Genomic DNA, 17,007 nt, shown 5'->3' with positions numbered 1-17,007 from the left:
ACAGGTGAGGAGATGACCTAAAGGTTCTCATTTCTACAGTCTCACAGAAACTTATGTGAGAAGGGAAGCCTTTGACTCCTGTGTCAGCCAGCACCATTCGCTATGATTTTCAAGCAAGTGAACAGCATTTCTTCATGAAAGCATTCAGACAGTAGAGTGTTTTCAGTGCACTACCTTACACATTAGACTCTCAAAATATAGTCTGTGGAGCACCAAAGACCTAAGTAACCCTGTGATGATCCCTGAGATCTCAGGAAGTAGGGGAGATAAAGTGACAAAGGGAGGGTTGTGCCTGCAAGCAACTTTTTCTTCTATGAGATATTATTTATGTTAAATTGGTCCAAGAAACCTAGAAATCTATTGCCACTATGTTAAACACTATAGGCCTTCTTATTGAAATAAAAATGCAGTAAAGTAAAGGGAGATACAATTATATGGAATTTGTTAGCAGCTTAGCACGCTGCAAAATTACAAAAGGATGGTAAAAGAAAAAAAAAAAAATCAGCAGAAGATTCAGGAGGAAAAATTTCCTAAGCAGCCTGACCTTCTTTCTGCAATGAATCTACTGAACAGTAGGTTAAGCAAAGGTCAGGTTAAGCATAGGTTAAGAAAAAAGCTCCAAGAAGAGAAATGTGCTGTCAGGGTCACAGAGGCTCTGGGACATCAGGGAAATGTGTGAGAGTTGCAGACACTTCAGTCTCATATGTAGTTCCCGGTCCCAGGGCCCGAGTGTGCTCTCTGCTCCATCCTGACACCATGGAACACAAGACCTGAGTTCACACCACGTCACACCACAGCCAGTGGCTGCTCTCTGGGGACTTTGGGCATAACTGGAGAGAAACACTGCATAGCTTAGCTGCTGTTGTATCTTCAGCCCTTACTCAGAAATCGGGATACACTTGGTGTGCTGAGATGTGCTGCATGTGTCAAATAAGTAGTGTGTTAAAGCACACCAACTCCCATAAACAAGAGATAATTTCTCTATGTTCATAGGCAAGAGTTAGAAAATTGAACATGAAAAGTGAAAAATGTGGTCCTCTCAATCTGAGTCTCTCTGAAGCTCCACATCACTTTCACACCCACTGATTTATCATTCTCAATTTTAACTTCTCTGTGAGAGCCTGCCCTCAAGCCCCCGTCCCTCACACTAGCGTATCCCTGACTTTCCCCCAGAATAATCTGGCTGTTTAGTGGCAGAAGACCAGAAGACCACTGGCATGAAGGTAGTCAAGCCCTACTTGTGCCTACACATTATCCTACATAAGATTATATGGTGCTTCCAGGAGTTAAGTGCAATCCTGCCACTTCTCAGTGTGAATTTGCCCAGCTTAATGTGTCATGACTAAAGATGTGACTGTTCATGCAATCCATCCAGATCATCAGTCATTTACTCCACCTTTTCTTCTCTCCAGGTGGTAACGTAAACAGAGGAAAAGCCAGAAGGACCTCTTGTTGTGAGACATTTCCTCTCTTCACAGCACGTTACTCTACAGAGTCCTCCCACAGCATAAACCCAGCAGTGTTAATGTGCTATGGAAGTAAATTAGTCACAAATAGCACCATAGGGAACTTAAATATTTTGAACGTATACCATATATCAGGAAATGCCCACCCTCTTTATCTGTCAGGAACAAGGAAATTGAAAGCTTTGTAATTTTAAACTGCCCATCAGTTGCTATGAGTCAATCAAACATCTTGCTGGGGAGAGGTAGCATGCACAAGAATGCTGGTAAGATAAGAGAAGGTTTCAACTACACTCCCCATCCTGTTGGAATAGTTTCAGCCCAAGATTCCACATTTCATCACCCCTGTCCAGGCCTTCTCTTTATAAACCTCCAATGAACTCCTCGAAAGGACCAGAATAGGGCACTGAACTTTCATATTTTTTCAAATAATTGATACTATTACCAATTCTCACAAATTTCACCAATCTGAAATAAATTTAATTTTTTTTCCAAGAGTAAATACATTTTATAAGATAATTTACAGACTTACACTGACTTCTTCCTTTAACACATATTAACATATAATGACAGAAGTCATGCAAGACTGATAGACATCCTCTACATTATCATTTTTTGCAATAACCCTATGTCCATCCACTTACTACAAAGATCAGAGACAAATCACATCAACCTTCACTTTAAAATTTAAATCCCTTCCTGGAAGTAACACAAAAGGTGTTGATTTAAATGATAATTACTATTTTGCTAGCACATAATAAGAGTTACTGAATGGCAGAAGAAACAGCAGCTGTAAAAAGTATTGCCTTGTGCAACTTTAGAGAAATACAAATATATTAATATTTCACAGACAACAGACACTGAATCACACTGTGCTTTGTAAAATCAAGATTAAAGAACTGGTATCAATTCAGTGCATTGGAATAGATGTGTATGTATAGAAAAAATTTCTCTTCCTTTTTATTGGCAAATAAAATGCCAAAAGTCGGGTCCAGAGGCTGAGCTGTCATTAAGAGCATGTGGCATAGCCATGGAGGTATTTTGGAGCACATGGGCACCATTTAGAGCAGGCTGATGGTGAGCAGGAAACGCAGACCCATGTGGAAATGCTCCACATCTTCTTCTGTTAAACCTAAGACAGAAACAGGGCTGGGGAGGCAGAGCGACCTTTGCTACGCACGAATACTAGTTTGCAGAAGACATTCTGGGCAACCAACATTTCCTTCTCTTTTGTTTCTCACATTAGAGCATGTTCCTGACTTTCCCAAACTGTAATCTTTAAAATGATTAAATAAATCATGTGAACAGCCACAACAAACAAAATTTACTATTCGCTCAGCCCTCAAGCTATTTCCAACTAATTTAGTGTTGCGGTGCTATTGTGCGCACCAGAAAGCTAGTTGTCAAGAAATGCTTTGAAAATTACAATAAAAATAAACTTCTCATGGCATTATAACCCAAAAGCTGAGAACCTGTAAATAGAACTGGTGCAATATTCATAGGCCAAGATCAAAGCCTGGCACATTTTTGACCACAGCTTCAACTGTCCATAGTAATCTACCAGCCCCTCTTTCTGATTCAGCTTCTGGTCCAAACTGTCCTTTCATTGCTATTTCATCTGTCACACAGGCTGATGGAGAAAGCAAGCCTTTGTCACCATACCATTAGTCCAATATTCAATGACACATGGCACCAACTGTATGCTGTTTTGTTATGGCTCCCACCCTGTATCTGGGTTCACGCATGATCTTCATTAAGTGAGACCCGCAAGACTCGCTGTGCCTCAGTCAGTTAAAATGACCACCCAGGACTCTCTGGTAGGCAGAGGAATCACAGGAATCAGAGGAATCAATTAACTATTTCCGTAACAGACTACATGTTCTCCTCTCTGCAATTACTCAGTTCTCCTACCAAGAGCAGAAGATGAATGAGGTCTTGCCTCCTCCAGGTGTTCCCAGGATGACAAGTGACAATGTTGCACATCTTGATAGATCAAAACCTGTGAAGTCGGTCTCCTAACAAGGGAAACAAGCCTCAAAAGCTACTTTCTTACTCCCAGTGCCAGACTTGACTTTACCAGGACTTTATTGGGATTAGACCATGTAACCTCTTTATATTTACTCTTGACTTTGTATTTTTCTGGTGGCTTTGTGCTTCCTTTACTCCTTCATTGTCATAATACTCTGGCAGCATAGCAGAATGAAAACAGTCAGTACACTGAAACGTATCTGGCAGCTGCAGGCACCAGATGCCAAGCACTTCAGTGCATTTTCTAGCAGGAGTAGCAGCAGCTGGTTCTCTGGGAAACTGCCTCAACTCCTGCCTCATTTCACTCCTGGCTGTTACTAGTCCAAGTGGTCCATGAGAACAGCATAGGGTCAGTCCACAGATGGGTTTCTCTGCTCTTCAAGTAGGCTGTTTTCCTCCATCTCACTTCTGATTCAGAGAAATCCGATTATACGGCACCACCTTGGATTATTTACAAGATGTGTTTTGGGGTCTGCCAGTAGAAATGGACACGCTTCACTTTGTTGGTAAGTCAGTGATCATTTTCCATTTGCAAAATGTATTTCTAAACCAACTGTAGTAAAGTTTCCCAAAGAAATGGTGTGCCCTCTTGACTCAAGGGCCAAGACAATGCAGGGAGGAAGTAAAGAAAACTCTCCTGAGGTCAGGTTCTGATACAAAGCAGCCAGCATAAAACTTTTTACTCACTATAAGCTTCAGATGAAGCCCATAAATCAGCAAATACCTGTCAGTAAGAGTGGAAGACATTGTGCTGCAGGAATCAGCAGTCATCAACTGCTCATTTGTGTCTCAGCCTGGAAATTGTCCTTTCTCCACCCCCTCACTCAAGCTTTGCTGCTGGAGGCAGGAAAACAATCTGATCACCAGTACGTGGTGTTGGGAGTGCAAAAAATATCCATATGGCCTTCAGCATGGCTTCTAGCATGAAGAGAGGCCAGCAAACAGGAAAAAACCTGGGGGCTGGGGATCCTGGTGTAGCAGCCTGGTTTCTGCAGTGGTTTCACAGACACCAAATACAACGTAACAGAGGGGACTAGAAGGGATGAGCCTTTCCCGGAAAGAGCAGCAAAAAAGCACAAAAGGGACAGAAGTGTTTTTCTTGTCCATAATGCAATCATCCATAGTGGGCTACAAAAAATTCATCTCAGCCCTAGCCCAAGACTGGTATTTTAACCTTTAATTTATACTTGCATCTAACAAAACAAATAGCATAACTTCCTGTCAAGCGTTAACAAGAAATGAAGCTGGGTAGCCACGTTTTTAGAACAGCTTAAACTTTCTTCTCTGACACCGTGTTACAGCATCTATACCTATCCCTTGCCATGACCAGCTTACACTTTAATTACAATATTAACGTGAAATATTTCTTGAGGTTTAGTCTAGCCTAATTTTAAGACTTACTGTTTTGATGACTTCTTCCTAAAAAAAGAATGAGTGCGTGGCGTAAGAGAAGCCTGCTCAAGACAGGATTATTTTTAAATGCTCGCTCTCTTCACCGAAGTGCAATAATTTGCATGAAGAAAAAACAAATCTGTTTTTAATTTCATGATTTAAAAGAAACTAATTACATTCTGGTGTTACATACATTTTATATCGCATGGCAAAGAAACTGCACATCTGAAGAGTAATCCATGTTTCATTAGTTTGTGTATTCTGCCACGGAATATAATACTACGCTCTTAAATGAGTTGGAAGCCACACTGTGCCACAGAGTACAAAAACAAAAGTGAGGGCTCAAGCTAGGTCAAGCATATTTTGTATAGGTCCATTAAAAATCTCATTCCATTAATATTAATAAAGATGTTGAGACACAAAAGTCCTTCAATTAACATATATTAGGCAGGCAGGCACAAGCATTCAAGTGATCCCACTGTGAACAGCAAGAATCCAGTCCTCAAAGAATAAAGCCATGAGTGTGCTGTGTACATAGTGGGGCAGAGAGAAATGCTAATGCCACCGAAGAGTGAAAAGGCAACACCCTATTGTCCGTGCAAGCAAATACCACTTTATTGCCTCTGCTTCCTCTTCTATTAAGCAGGTTTGTGCTGGGCCTTGTTATTCCAATAAGAATAACTTCAAGACCTATTATCTTTGTCATCAAGCTTTTTTCTTTTCCTATTTTCTGGCAGGCACTAGCTGGGCAGCCACATACGAGATTCAGGAAAAGGATTTTCATCTGACTATACAACTTGTTTGTACATTTCCCCAGCTTATGAACTAACATTGTAAAAAAGAAATTAACTTGCATGTTCCAGAAATTACTCTGGACAATAATGGTTCCCACGGTACTGAGCTTCAACCATCAAGACTCATTCACTTGCATATGACCTGATTATTTGACATTTCTTCACCCTCATTCTTGGTGACTTCCGAGCATGATAAACAATAAAAGGTTACTGATGTCAACCTATTATGAGCCAAGATGCTGTTCTCCTCCACCACACAGTAAAGCCAGTACTGAAGCTTAATTAATACATGTTTGTAAATTGTGCTGAGCTGCAAGGCATTATGATTTCAGGTTTCTTATGTAAATGTTTACCTCGAAGCTTTAGTTTATGCTGTACTGCCTGAACCAAAGATAAGTTCTGCTTCCATCAGCTATTCACATAGCTGGTCAAATCACTGTCAGAGCAAATCAATAGGAAATTCCTTTAGCATACTGTAATTTATGGTAGACCTGCAGCAACAGAATTGGGATTAAAATGGGATAAGAAAAGGCAAGAAAGAACCAACATTTCTGCTCCCAGTGACATGATCAAAAAGACAGAGGAAAACCTTGTTTGTAATGTAATTATCCATTAAAGTTCAATTCAGATACCATTTAAGAGCTAGTCAGAGCCTTCCTAACACAAAACGAATGGGTTTTAGAAAAAAGATACCGAAGTCTGAGTTTCAGCTGATAAAACTCACTGTAGGTTCACTGCTAGCTCTCACTGCGGAGATGACTAAGTTTAACCCCGCTCCTGCCAGCTCACTGAGAGAAGACCATTACAAAGTGAGGCACAAAGAGCTATCAGCTTCTGTACGTGGTCACCAGTCAAGTGAAAGAGAACACTTCTGGTGACAAAAAAGGCTGCTGACTTTGTGGGGCTATAGTCAGGGTATCACTGGACACTGCAACTTCTGAAAAGAGAAAGCAAGTATTTTCTAGAAAATCCCTAGAAAGCTACATATCTGTAAGTCAACAACATTATTCATGCTCAGGAGAGAATGAAATCAGATGCAAATAGCTCTGAAATTGTCTTAAAGAATTGACCAATACATTGGCATCACAGCTCTGGATGCCTTTGCCTAGCATGGCCCCAGCTTTTATCTTGCCCCCATCCATGGACAGCAAGTTTCAAAACTGTAGACTTTGAAAACAACCTTTAGATCTCCATCCTTCTCTCACTTTTTGCAGTACCGGGCAGCAGTCCCAGTGATCAATCTACAATCTCTTTTGAAGAGTATGGGACATGGTGTGCATCAGAAAACACAAACCTGTCCCTAAAAAGTTGCAAAGTAGAAAACATTCTCTTAAATATCTTGTAGACTTAAATGTAACCATGACAAATAAAAACTGTAGGTGCCAAAATGACTGAGGGGCTTATGGAGTTGGTAACAAATTCCCAGTGATCTTCCAGACTGGTTACAGCTGGGCAGCTGACATTGAATCGAAGTTCCCAACTGAGTACAGGTGTGCAAATCACCAAGCTGTCATTATAATCAGGGCACTAGTTTTGCAGAGAGGCTGAGAAGGAAGTAAGCTTGGGAAAAAAAAAAAAAAAAAAAATGTTTAAGAACAGTTCTGAAACCACTGTTTGCTCAAATTAAGTGGAGTCTGCAGCAGGGCCAGGGCACGACCAAGTGACTGCTGTGCTTTCCAGTCACTCTACTGCTGTGTGTCAGGTCCCCAGCTCCAGGAGTGGGCGGCTTGAGTTGAGCTAGAACTACAGTTTCACAGACTGTCATTGTGTTTTGGGTAAACAAAAGCCTTTACAGTCCAGGCCTGCAAACCTGGTATCTTCCTCAAACACTTCTGAAGTGCAGGAAGAAGGGGAAAAAGACAGAAGTAAAACCTTGTTTAGGTTAATTATTAGTGACTGAAAGCTGCTATTAGTTATTACAGTCTGCTTCTATAAAGAGAAATATTTTAGATATTCAGCAGTTCACAGCTGTGCAGAAGAGAAAATGTTGCATCTCGGCAGCAGAGATGGTATGGTCTAAATGAAAATAGTGGCGGTTAAAATAAAAATCCTCATTTACATCAAAGACATCCTGTTATGAAGAGGTCAAGCCTGTGCAGACAGGTCATCCTTTCCTGACCCTTACGAGGGCATTTGACTATAAGCTTCTCTCTAATGGACTAGGGAAAGTGTGGGAACTAAGCTTTTTGGAAAGACTTTGCTACAGCAAGAAAAATGCTGATGTTTCAAGTATAGACAGAGTCTACTAATTCCTTCTTTAGAAGTTACGATAAGACTGCTGCTCAGCCAGAAAGGCCAGGATGAACTGTCTTTCTATGTACAAATGGACGGCTCCCTGTTTCTGGAACTGCTTTAAGGGTGCAAGCAGTGGTGCTTGCAACAGCCTGAAGTTTGGTCTGAAATACACCAAATAACAATATTTTTTAATACAAAGCCTGGAAGAAATGCAACCTCTATTACTTTTCCGGTCCAGTCAGTGGAAGGAGATTATTTCTCTATCATTAATCCTCTTTCATTCCATTTCTTAACCATCAGGAATCAGTTGGGTAAAAATGCCTGGGATAACACTGTCTTTGTCTTGCAGAGCTAAAGCCAGAGTTAAACAGAAAGCTTATCAGACAGATATAGAGAAGGGCAATCAATAATCTAATCACACAATTCATTCCCCATCAGCAGTCAATTCAAGGCTGAGACCAGAAACAGTGTCTTGTACCTGTCTACTGTGATTTAAAATGTCTTCAAGAATATGGTTTCTTCTCATTGTCACCTCATTCTTCTGTAAAGATTTTTCTTATTTTTATCTTTACCATATCATGGAGTGAATAATGGCAAAGTGTCCATCAAAATGGTGGACAAAATGATGATCCTGTAAAATACAGTTTGTGTTTTATAAAGGATGGAGATGTAATGGTGTGTGAATATAAAGTAAGTCAAAGAACTCATATGCCAGCTGTTGATCATGTTGTACCGGTATAATGGCAGAAAATGTAAGATTTGTATATTGACTTGTGGATGGACTAAAAATAGTTTTGAGAATGAGTCAAATCATCAATTCTGTACTTACTTTCTCTTCAAGGTCCCACTGGGCCAAATTTTATCCTATTTTTACAGCTGTAGGTTTCTAAAGGAACCTCATTGCAAACAGCAATTATTTTGTACTTTTACCAGCAGTCTGGCTTACTGATTTTGATGGGAGTTTGTCTGCATAAGAACCTTGGGATTTGTCTCAACATATTTAATTGGACTTAAAGTGTGAGCTCTAGGAATAAGAGGCTGTTGTTAGCATGAACTTAAATAATGCTAATACAGGGTGCAATTAAATGACTACAAAGAATGGGTACATGAGTTGCCTTGCCTGCCTCTTAGGTGGCCAGACTGCATTAAGAAGCTTTAATTTTGTGGCTTCTTTGATACTTTGAGCAAAGTCCTGCCCTCAGACATGCACACACAACTTCTATTGAATTAATACACTTCATGTTTATCTCTCAGTGCTACATCTAACCCTTTCTCCAGTCGCAGACTCCTCTGACAGCTCAGTGAGTGTAACATGATTCATCCTCCCCTCCTCTTTCTCTTCCCTTGACTAGACACTAACAAACATAACAGAACTTGAGACAAGCAAGAGAGGCCCCTTATAATGAAAGATTCAATCACATCTTACCAAAAACAAAGGAGGGCACTAGCTAGTGCATGAAGCTGACTCCACTCTTCTAATTGAGGTACATAAATAGGAGGGAAAGAATGGCCCACATTCACCTCTAGTGTAAGCAGGTGCAGCCTCTCAGGCCTCCAGGCCAGTGCGTTTGCTTAGCACTGAATTTGGCCCAAACGGTAAAACTGCATATCATGTCTTTTTAAAGGACCTGATCTGTTCCACTCAACAGTACTGGTTTTCTCTCTGACCCAAAACACACATGCATGTCTCCTCTGGATATAACGGCAGGAGAGTTCCTTTATGTTGTATGTATGTTTCCTTCCTCTGGGTGCATGTTTTGTACTTGTTCTATACTCTCACCTGTCTCCTCCACCAAATAGCAGCAACATCCCCACAAATGCTATATAATGAACATAGTGAATGAGTAGTTTATTATTTTCTATGTTGTGTATTGGACTACAGTGTAAACTTGTTTGACTTTGTAAGAGAGTTCTTGTTCACAAGGGCAGTGTGACTTCTGCTCCTAAATGCACAGTTATAAATTACTTTTAAGAATGTCCCTAGAACACAAGTGGACTACTGATAACTCTGGGGTTCTCTTGTATTCTGCCCTGATTTACTGTGTGACTGCAAACAACTCACTTTATACAAGAGATTATGTATACATAGACCTAACATAAGCAGCCCATAAGGAGACGGAAAGGAGATAAAAACTAGCACATAGAGACAAACAACACACAGTGTATACACTGACTAAGACAACAGTGGTAAAGCTTTTAGAGACAATGTCATCATAAAAGTGGAGTTAAAGATGGTGAACCTACAATAGATATCTGTTTTTAATGCAGATGAGATAGCAAAACATGTGGATAAGGGAAGAGGAATGAGGTAGGAATACAGATACAGGCACACTGAGTAAAAACAATTTCTTATTCTCACAGTAGCCGGCACCATTTCTTTCAGAAAAACCAAAAACTTCCTGCATTCTGTGGATTTGGCATAGTCTGCCTCCCAATTAGAGAGAGTTAAGGGCAATTATAAGTAATAAAATATTACTAAATAATAATAAAAACATAGTTTGGGAAAAAATTAATTTGGGAAGAATGAATAGTTTGAATTGGAGAACATAAACAGAGGATGAAGCAACAAGACAAACCAGTGGCCTGGATATGTCAACTGGGAGAGCACGAGGGACTGAAGGAAACTCCAAGAAGTCATGCTGGAGAAACAAAAGAGTTCTAATAAAAGTAATAATGAGTATCAGTGGAGAAGGGAGTTGAAAATTTCTATTTGGGACACATTAAGATGATGCCAAAGAGAGAACTTAGTTTTGCATTTACTAACATTAACGAACTCGTTGACCCAAAGTTGTAAGAGTAAAAAAAAAACACCCCTGAGAGTGAGAATGTATTAACAAAGCACATGAAAAGGAGAAAAATTACCACAACTTCTTTGGAGGGAATGTATCATATTCTCCACAGATTGTCCAGAACACATTTTTCTGAAGGTGTACAAAATGCATCCGTCTTTTGAGCATTTTTGATAAAATGACTGTGCAAATCTGTGTGATGTACAACATAAGCCAGAATTTTAATAAATCTGTCACATTCTGTTATCTTTAAGTAAGTACAATGCTGCTACTCAAGGCCTGATGGTAAAACAAACACTTAGGAAGATCTAAACAAGATTTCTTGCGTACAAGTTCATTTCATTAAAAAAAAAAATAAAAAAAATTCACAGCTTTCTTGCTGCATAAGAGATGCTCTAGCAAGTAAACGATGCCAACTGAAGCAGGAAAGGGCAGAAGAGAGAAGAAAGCAAGTTTTCTACTGAAAATCAAAGCACCTAAACACTTTGATGGTGAAAAGGCAAGAGACAGTACCCATAACATACTTGTACACATTCTCCAAAAATGCTGCCTTCATGTATTAGTTATTCCAATAAAGAGCATAGATCCAGTTTTGCCTTCTGACACATCAAATTGTGTTGACTGATGGAAACATTTGGTCTCAAATCAACAAACCAGCATAAAAAAGCGAGGCCTTACTGTCAACAAAGCTATTAAAACATGACTAAGATACACACATCTCTTAGCAGATCTATACCAAAGCAACAAACTCTTGCTCCTTTCCAGTGTTAAGTTGAGGTCATCCTGCCTAACAAATCATTTCGTATAGACTCTCTCAAAAGTCTACTCTGCAGGCAATGGCAGATAACAGACAGCTGAATGACTGAATACTCTAGGTCATCCAAAAAATTAGATCAAAGAGTCCCTGTAGTCCATTGAAATGCAATTGCTTCCAAATCACATTGTGGTGTTCCAGGCTTGAAAGAATGGGTCACTGCAGTTTTATTGTAGAGAAGCTATTGCTAATGAAAGGAACAATGGAAAGATTAGTGCTACCAACCATATAGAAGAAACAACACTTTCGGTTTAATTGCAGTGAACAAAGCAAATAGGAAAGAAGGGCAACCAAGTGACAAAAGTAGTTGGCGCAAAGAGGATATAGAAGCTATTCACAAGGTTCTCTTGATCAGAGCACAGCGTCCAGACTTAACATATGATTACTGAATTTGGATCACAGTAAAAATGACGTGGTTGTCATTACAGACAGCTGACGACACATTTTTAAGAAGGCAGACTGAGAGACTAAGAATCCTGTTGATAATTTGCCTGGGATTCATTAGGTGCACTGAAATTAATAAACAGATAGGGAGAAAGGAACAATTATACTTTATTTGTGATAGCTACTCTGCAGGAGATTATTATAAGTAAAGTTTACTTCACTTACCAGTTTAAAATAACAATTTAAGGTGAAATCTATTGAACCTTGGAACTGATTAAAGAAAGGGAGAGATTCTAATTGGTGATAATCTAGGTACTGAAAAAGGTTCTGCCATAATAAATTTGTTCATGCCACAGTATTTATTCTCTTTTGATCAGTTTCTGGATCTTTTCTAAGTGAAGCTTACCAGTCATAACAACCTCTATGTCGAGACAGTGGTAAAAGATCCATTTCAGTCTCAGTTAAGATCACCACATTCTGTTCCTCTGTGACCTGAGGCAGACTTGAACCTTCCTTCTCCAGACAAGACTTGACAAGCCCAGCTTCACTCAGCTCACAAAGCATGTTAAAAACCACAACGTGACCAAACAGGGGCAATCACCCAAAGTGTAACTGTTGTGTGTAGGTAGAGCATTTCTTGTACAGGAAAAGATAAACACTGCAATAAGTGAAAACATTTTTTTTCTGAATAAATACGGTAAAAGCTAGCAGTTGTGAAAACGGAGCTTCCACAGAAAAAACTAAGCACATCTGATACTGACAGCTCAACAAACTACAGCACTACAAACACAAATTTAAAACAAAACAAAACAAAAACCCCAAAAAAAGCTTCATTCCAGTTCCTGGCACCTGCTCCAAAGTCACATTTGCAACTGTTCAAATGAACTATAAGATACTAATTCCTCTAACTTGCTGAGAAAAAAAGGCAAGCAATCAAAATATAATCCAGACCACTTCAACCAGTTATCAGTATTCAACAGCCCTTCCTAATGAACAGTCTTCTCAAGTCACTGATTACTGTTTCAAAGGAAACACTGGGTGTCTCAAGTGCTCCTTTTTTGGTCCCGTCACACAGTTTAATAGCCCTTGTGGACAAGTACCTTTGCAAAACAAATTTCTAGAGGGTGACCCAACATATCCTCTGGACCTTAGTCGACCACAAAGCCTACAGAAAGCTTCATACACCTCACACTATTAAATGCCACTGCTTTAATCTGCATCCATAGGAGATTGCTTTGCAAGTGCAAGGGCTTAAGCCTAAAAAACATAACTAATAATTCTGTAGATTATTCTTCTGAATCACATCAGTAAAGATTTCTCTGCAGGCAATAAGCACTATCAAACTTATTTTGAAAAAATCATTTACGAGTAATAATTTTTCATGAACTTGGATGACAGCCATAAATGGAAAATATGCAGTGACAGTATTTAACACATTCATAAGAGATCAACTAATCAAGACTTATAAACGTGAATAAGGCTGGAATTGTCAAAGGAAATGAAGGGAAACTGGTTTGTAACTCCTGCTGAGCTAGGAAATTCACCCTTCCTTACAGCAATTGACAAAACTAGGTATAATATTTTTTCTCACAAGCTTATGGATTGATTTTGGTTTTTTTCATAGTAGTTCACAAAAGCAGGAAGAGCAGTTATTTAAGAGCAAGCAAAAATGTATAAACTATCACAAACTATAACAAATGAAAATTGCCATGGGATAGTTACTACGACTACCAGCCAGTCTTCTGTTTTTTCTGAAAGACTGTGATCAAAAAATACAAGAGTGTGATGCTGTTCACTGGCTATAACTAAACTTCTTCTGTTAAATGCAATAGCAACTAGAGGTATTAGGAAAAAAAAAATAAATCACTGAATGGTGTATGGTACCCTGAATATTATTAGATGCATTGCATACCTTCAGCTACTATTCCACATACGAAAATACTTTTAACGATGATTTGGTTTAAATAAACACTTACCAAGCCTACACATGTAGATATTGCTACCGAAGAGGTGCTATCATTCCTTATAAATCCCTGGTAGAAACACTGCTCAATGTCATGTTCCTGAGAATTTGAGACTCCATCTTTCCCGAGTACCTGGACAATAAAACTGTTGCTTAAAATGGTCGAAGGTTTAAGTTCTAAGTGAAGCTCCTGTCCAAATGCTGAAAATTTGTAGTGCAAGGAACTCTTTGAACTCTGAGTTGATCTCTTTCTCCTAGTACTGTGCAAAACATCATGTGAAATGTACGATCCACTGGAATCCACTTTGACAGGTGTCACAAATACATAATCTGTAAGGATAGAAAGTTAGCCATCAGCTTTTGTATCCAACAAATCTGGTAAGTGTCATTCTAACATGGTAAGCATCAGGCTTTCCTTATGGCATGAAGCATTCCCTCACTGAGGGAACGGCCCAAAAGCTCTGCAGGGTATGTGTGTATAGGACTGACTGCATAAATTCACCCCTGCAAGTCACACAGGCTCTCAAACAGTGTTTGTTTCCTTTCTGCCCCACTGAGAGGTACAGACTAACTAGCATAGCTGTGAACATTCCCACAATCACTCTTCTGAAGACATTTGTCATCACCAGCAGATCTGTAGACTTTCCCCTCCCCCTGTATTAATTGCTGTCAAATGTGAAGGCCACTCTGGTTTGAGAGTTCTTTTCCTTCGCTAAGAATGCAGCAAATATTATATCACTGTAGGGGTAACCATGACTGAGACTTTGTAGAACTTGTTCAAATGGATTAAAGGATTAATTTATTAATGCCTTAACTGAGTGAGACCTCATCTCTTTGTAGTGACTTGATTAGACTGGGTTTCAAATTGTAACTGACCTTCAGCAGAAAGAGATTACATCCTACCTAATAACCTTTAGTCAGCCATTGCTAATTGCATGTCAAAGAAGTTTATTGTTTTGGATGAAATATGTGAAAAATTACAAAACTGTTTGTGAGGAGAAGACTAAGATCTACTCACAGCCACCTAAGAAGTGAAAAAAATAGAGGCCATGATTCAGCGGGTGGCAGAGGCAGGTGCCCAGCTTGAAGTACATTAGCATTGCTGTTGACTGAGCCATACAGGGATTACTTGTATCCTGGAAGCTGGGCCCAAATTTTAGCCGTTTGCTGAACAAGGACCTCTGCGCCTATTCCTGGTTATATGAGCAATTATGCTGAGTAGACTAATTCCCAATCCCATTGCATTTTTGCGCTGTATTCCTCTATGAATACTTAAAGATGTCCATGCACTTGACAGTAAAACAATTCACTTCTCTTCCTAAATTGAAATAACACCATTAAAAAGGAAGAAAACACCCTCCTTCTTGTATTGTAACAGATGTTGCAAAAGCTATCCATCTCTTTGCCTGAATAGACTTTACTGGACACACATTAAGCTGAAAACATAACCAGTGATAGGTTGTTTTTCCTTAGACAGTGGAAACAATACATCAAGAACTCTCACTTTCCTCAAGTGGTGTTAATCAACGGCAGAAGCTGAGGACGCTAAGCAGGCTGTTGGCCAAAAAATGCAAGCAGCTGCTGGAGAGAGGGAATCCCCCAGTGAGCAGACGATAGGGTGCAAGAGGGTTTTCCTTTCCGCACCCTGGTGTGGTTGTCTATTGTACTTTGTTCCCACTCACACCCAATAAAAAGTATATACTGCCCTGCAAACTTCCCAAAGTCATCAGCATCTAAGTGTTAGTCTCTGCAACCTGGGAACAAACCGCTCCTGAACTCTCACTCAGAGTCCTTTCTCTCCAGGCTTGCTGTCCCTTACACCGCACAGCTTCCTCCACTCTCCCACCCAAACCTTTTCATTACTTTTGTCTCATTGCTTCTATAACAGACACAGGAGATTTTGTTGTTGTGGCTACATACACATTCATCTTTCTAATCACACGTGTAAACGTGGATGCATTTACCATCTCATTCATTTGCTTCGCTGTTACATATTGCTCCTTTTAGCTTTTGCACACAGGGCTTAACAAGTTAATCTCTGCCCATGGTTAGCTATTTTACAGCAGCCAGCTTGGTTGCACGTTATGTTCCCCAAGCACTGTGGCTTCTTCCCTTTAAATGCTCAGTCCACCAAAAAAGAAAAAAAAAAAAAAAAAAAAAAGGCATCCATGCAAATGTTCATATACACAGACACAGAAAGAGCTATACAAACCATGATTCAATTCACTGATGCTGTCACTGGTTAAAGTTGCTGCATGAGACATGCAACAGAGGCAGCACAGCTGAAGGGTCTGCAAGAGAACAAAAAAAAAAAAAAAAGAGAGAGAGAGAAAAGGAGTATTGGGCGAGATTTACTTGACAAGGGGAGGCAGAAAGACAAGGCACCAGAAACTGCAGTAACCTGGTATGAAAGTACACTAGGCGACTGCAAAAGAAAGTGCTCTCGACCTGCCTTTACAGTGCTTCCAAGCCACGGGAGAGCCGGGAATTGCATGGAGCTGCCGCCGAGAATCGCAACAGGTACAGTCCAGACGACAAGCAGGAGACAGTCCATGTTCCGCCGCGCACCTGGCCGTGCTACCTGCTCCCCGAAGCGTGCGGCGGCCGAGCCCGGATCCCCCGCATGGTCACCTGGGCTCAGCCCCGCAGCAGCAGCGGCTCCGCCGGCCGGCCCGCAGCGCCGCGCCCCCGCCCTGCGCGGCGGCGGAGCCCATGGAGCGGCGCCCAGGTGAGCGCGCCCTCGCCGCCGCCGCGCACGCTTTAAGCCGCCGCCGCCGCCGCCGCCGCCGCCGCGGGGCAGCGCTGCCTCCGGCGCCGCGTCTCGGCGCGGCCGCCGCCCGGGGGGCGACGCGGAGCGGAGCGGGCGGGACCAATGGGGAGGCGGCGGCGGGGCCGGGCCGGGCCGGGGCAGGGGCTGGCGGGGAGGCACCTGGGAAAGGGGGTGGCGTACGGCCCCCCCCGGAGCTCGGGGGAAGCGGGGAAGCGGCAGCGCCGGCGTACCCGGCACACCTGTGGCGATCTGCAAAGAGATGGCGGGGGGGGGAGGGAGGGGGCTTCAGTGGGGCAGGAGGGGTGCGGAGATGGGGGGGCGACACACGGGGCTACATCAAAAGGACCGGAGCTCTCGTGGCGATGCTGGGAGAAG

At 41.2% G+C, this 17,007-nt stretch overlaps 1 protein-coding gene across 2 annotated transcripts in view; it reads right to left on the bottom strand.

The window, feature by feature from the left end:
• Window positions 1-16,416, bottom strand: part of ADAMTS18 (ADAM metallopeptidase with thrombospondin type 1 motif 18) — a 78,717-nt gene extending 62,301 nt beyond the window's left edge. The window contains exons 1-3 of one of the 2 annotated variants that reach the window (XM_074157936.1): window positions 16,264-16,416; window positions 16,075-16,153; window positions 13,876-14,192 (exon numbers count right to left, since the gene is read on the bottom strand). In XM_074157936.1, the coding sequence (XP_074014037.1) occupies window positions 13,876-14,192; window positions 16,075-16,153; window positions 16,264-16,416 (549 nt within the window). The remainder of the gene's footprint in view (window positions 1-13,875; window positions 14,193-16,074; window positions 16,154-16,263) is intronic. The other variant, XM_074157937.1, reaches the window with a different exon arrangement.
• Between the last annotated feature and the right edge of the window lie 591 nt (window positions 16,417-17,007).

This window comes from Numenius arquata, chromosome 13 (assembly GCF_964106895.1).
Source record: "Numenius arquata chromosome 13, bNumArq3.hap1.1, whole genome shotgun sequence".
In the NCBI taxonomy this organism is placed as follows: domain Eukaryota; kingdom Metazoa; phylum Chordata; class Aves; order Charadriiformes; family Scolopacidae; genus Numenius; species Numenius arquata.
Note: the sequence above shows the minus strand (reverse complement) of the source record. Positions and strands in the feature narration are given on the sequence as shown.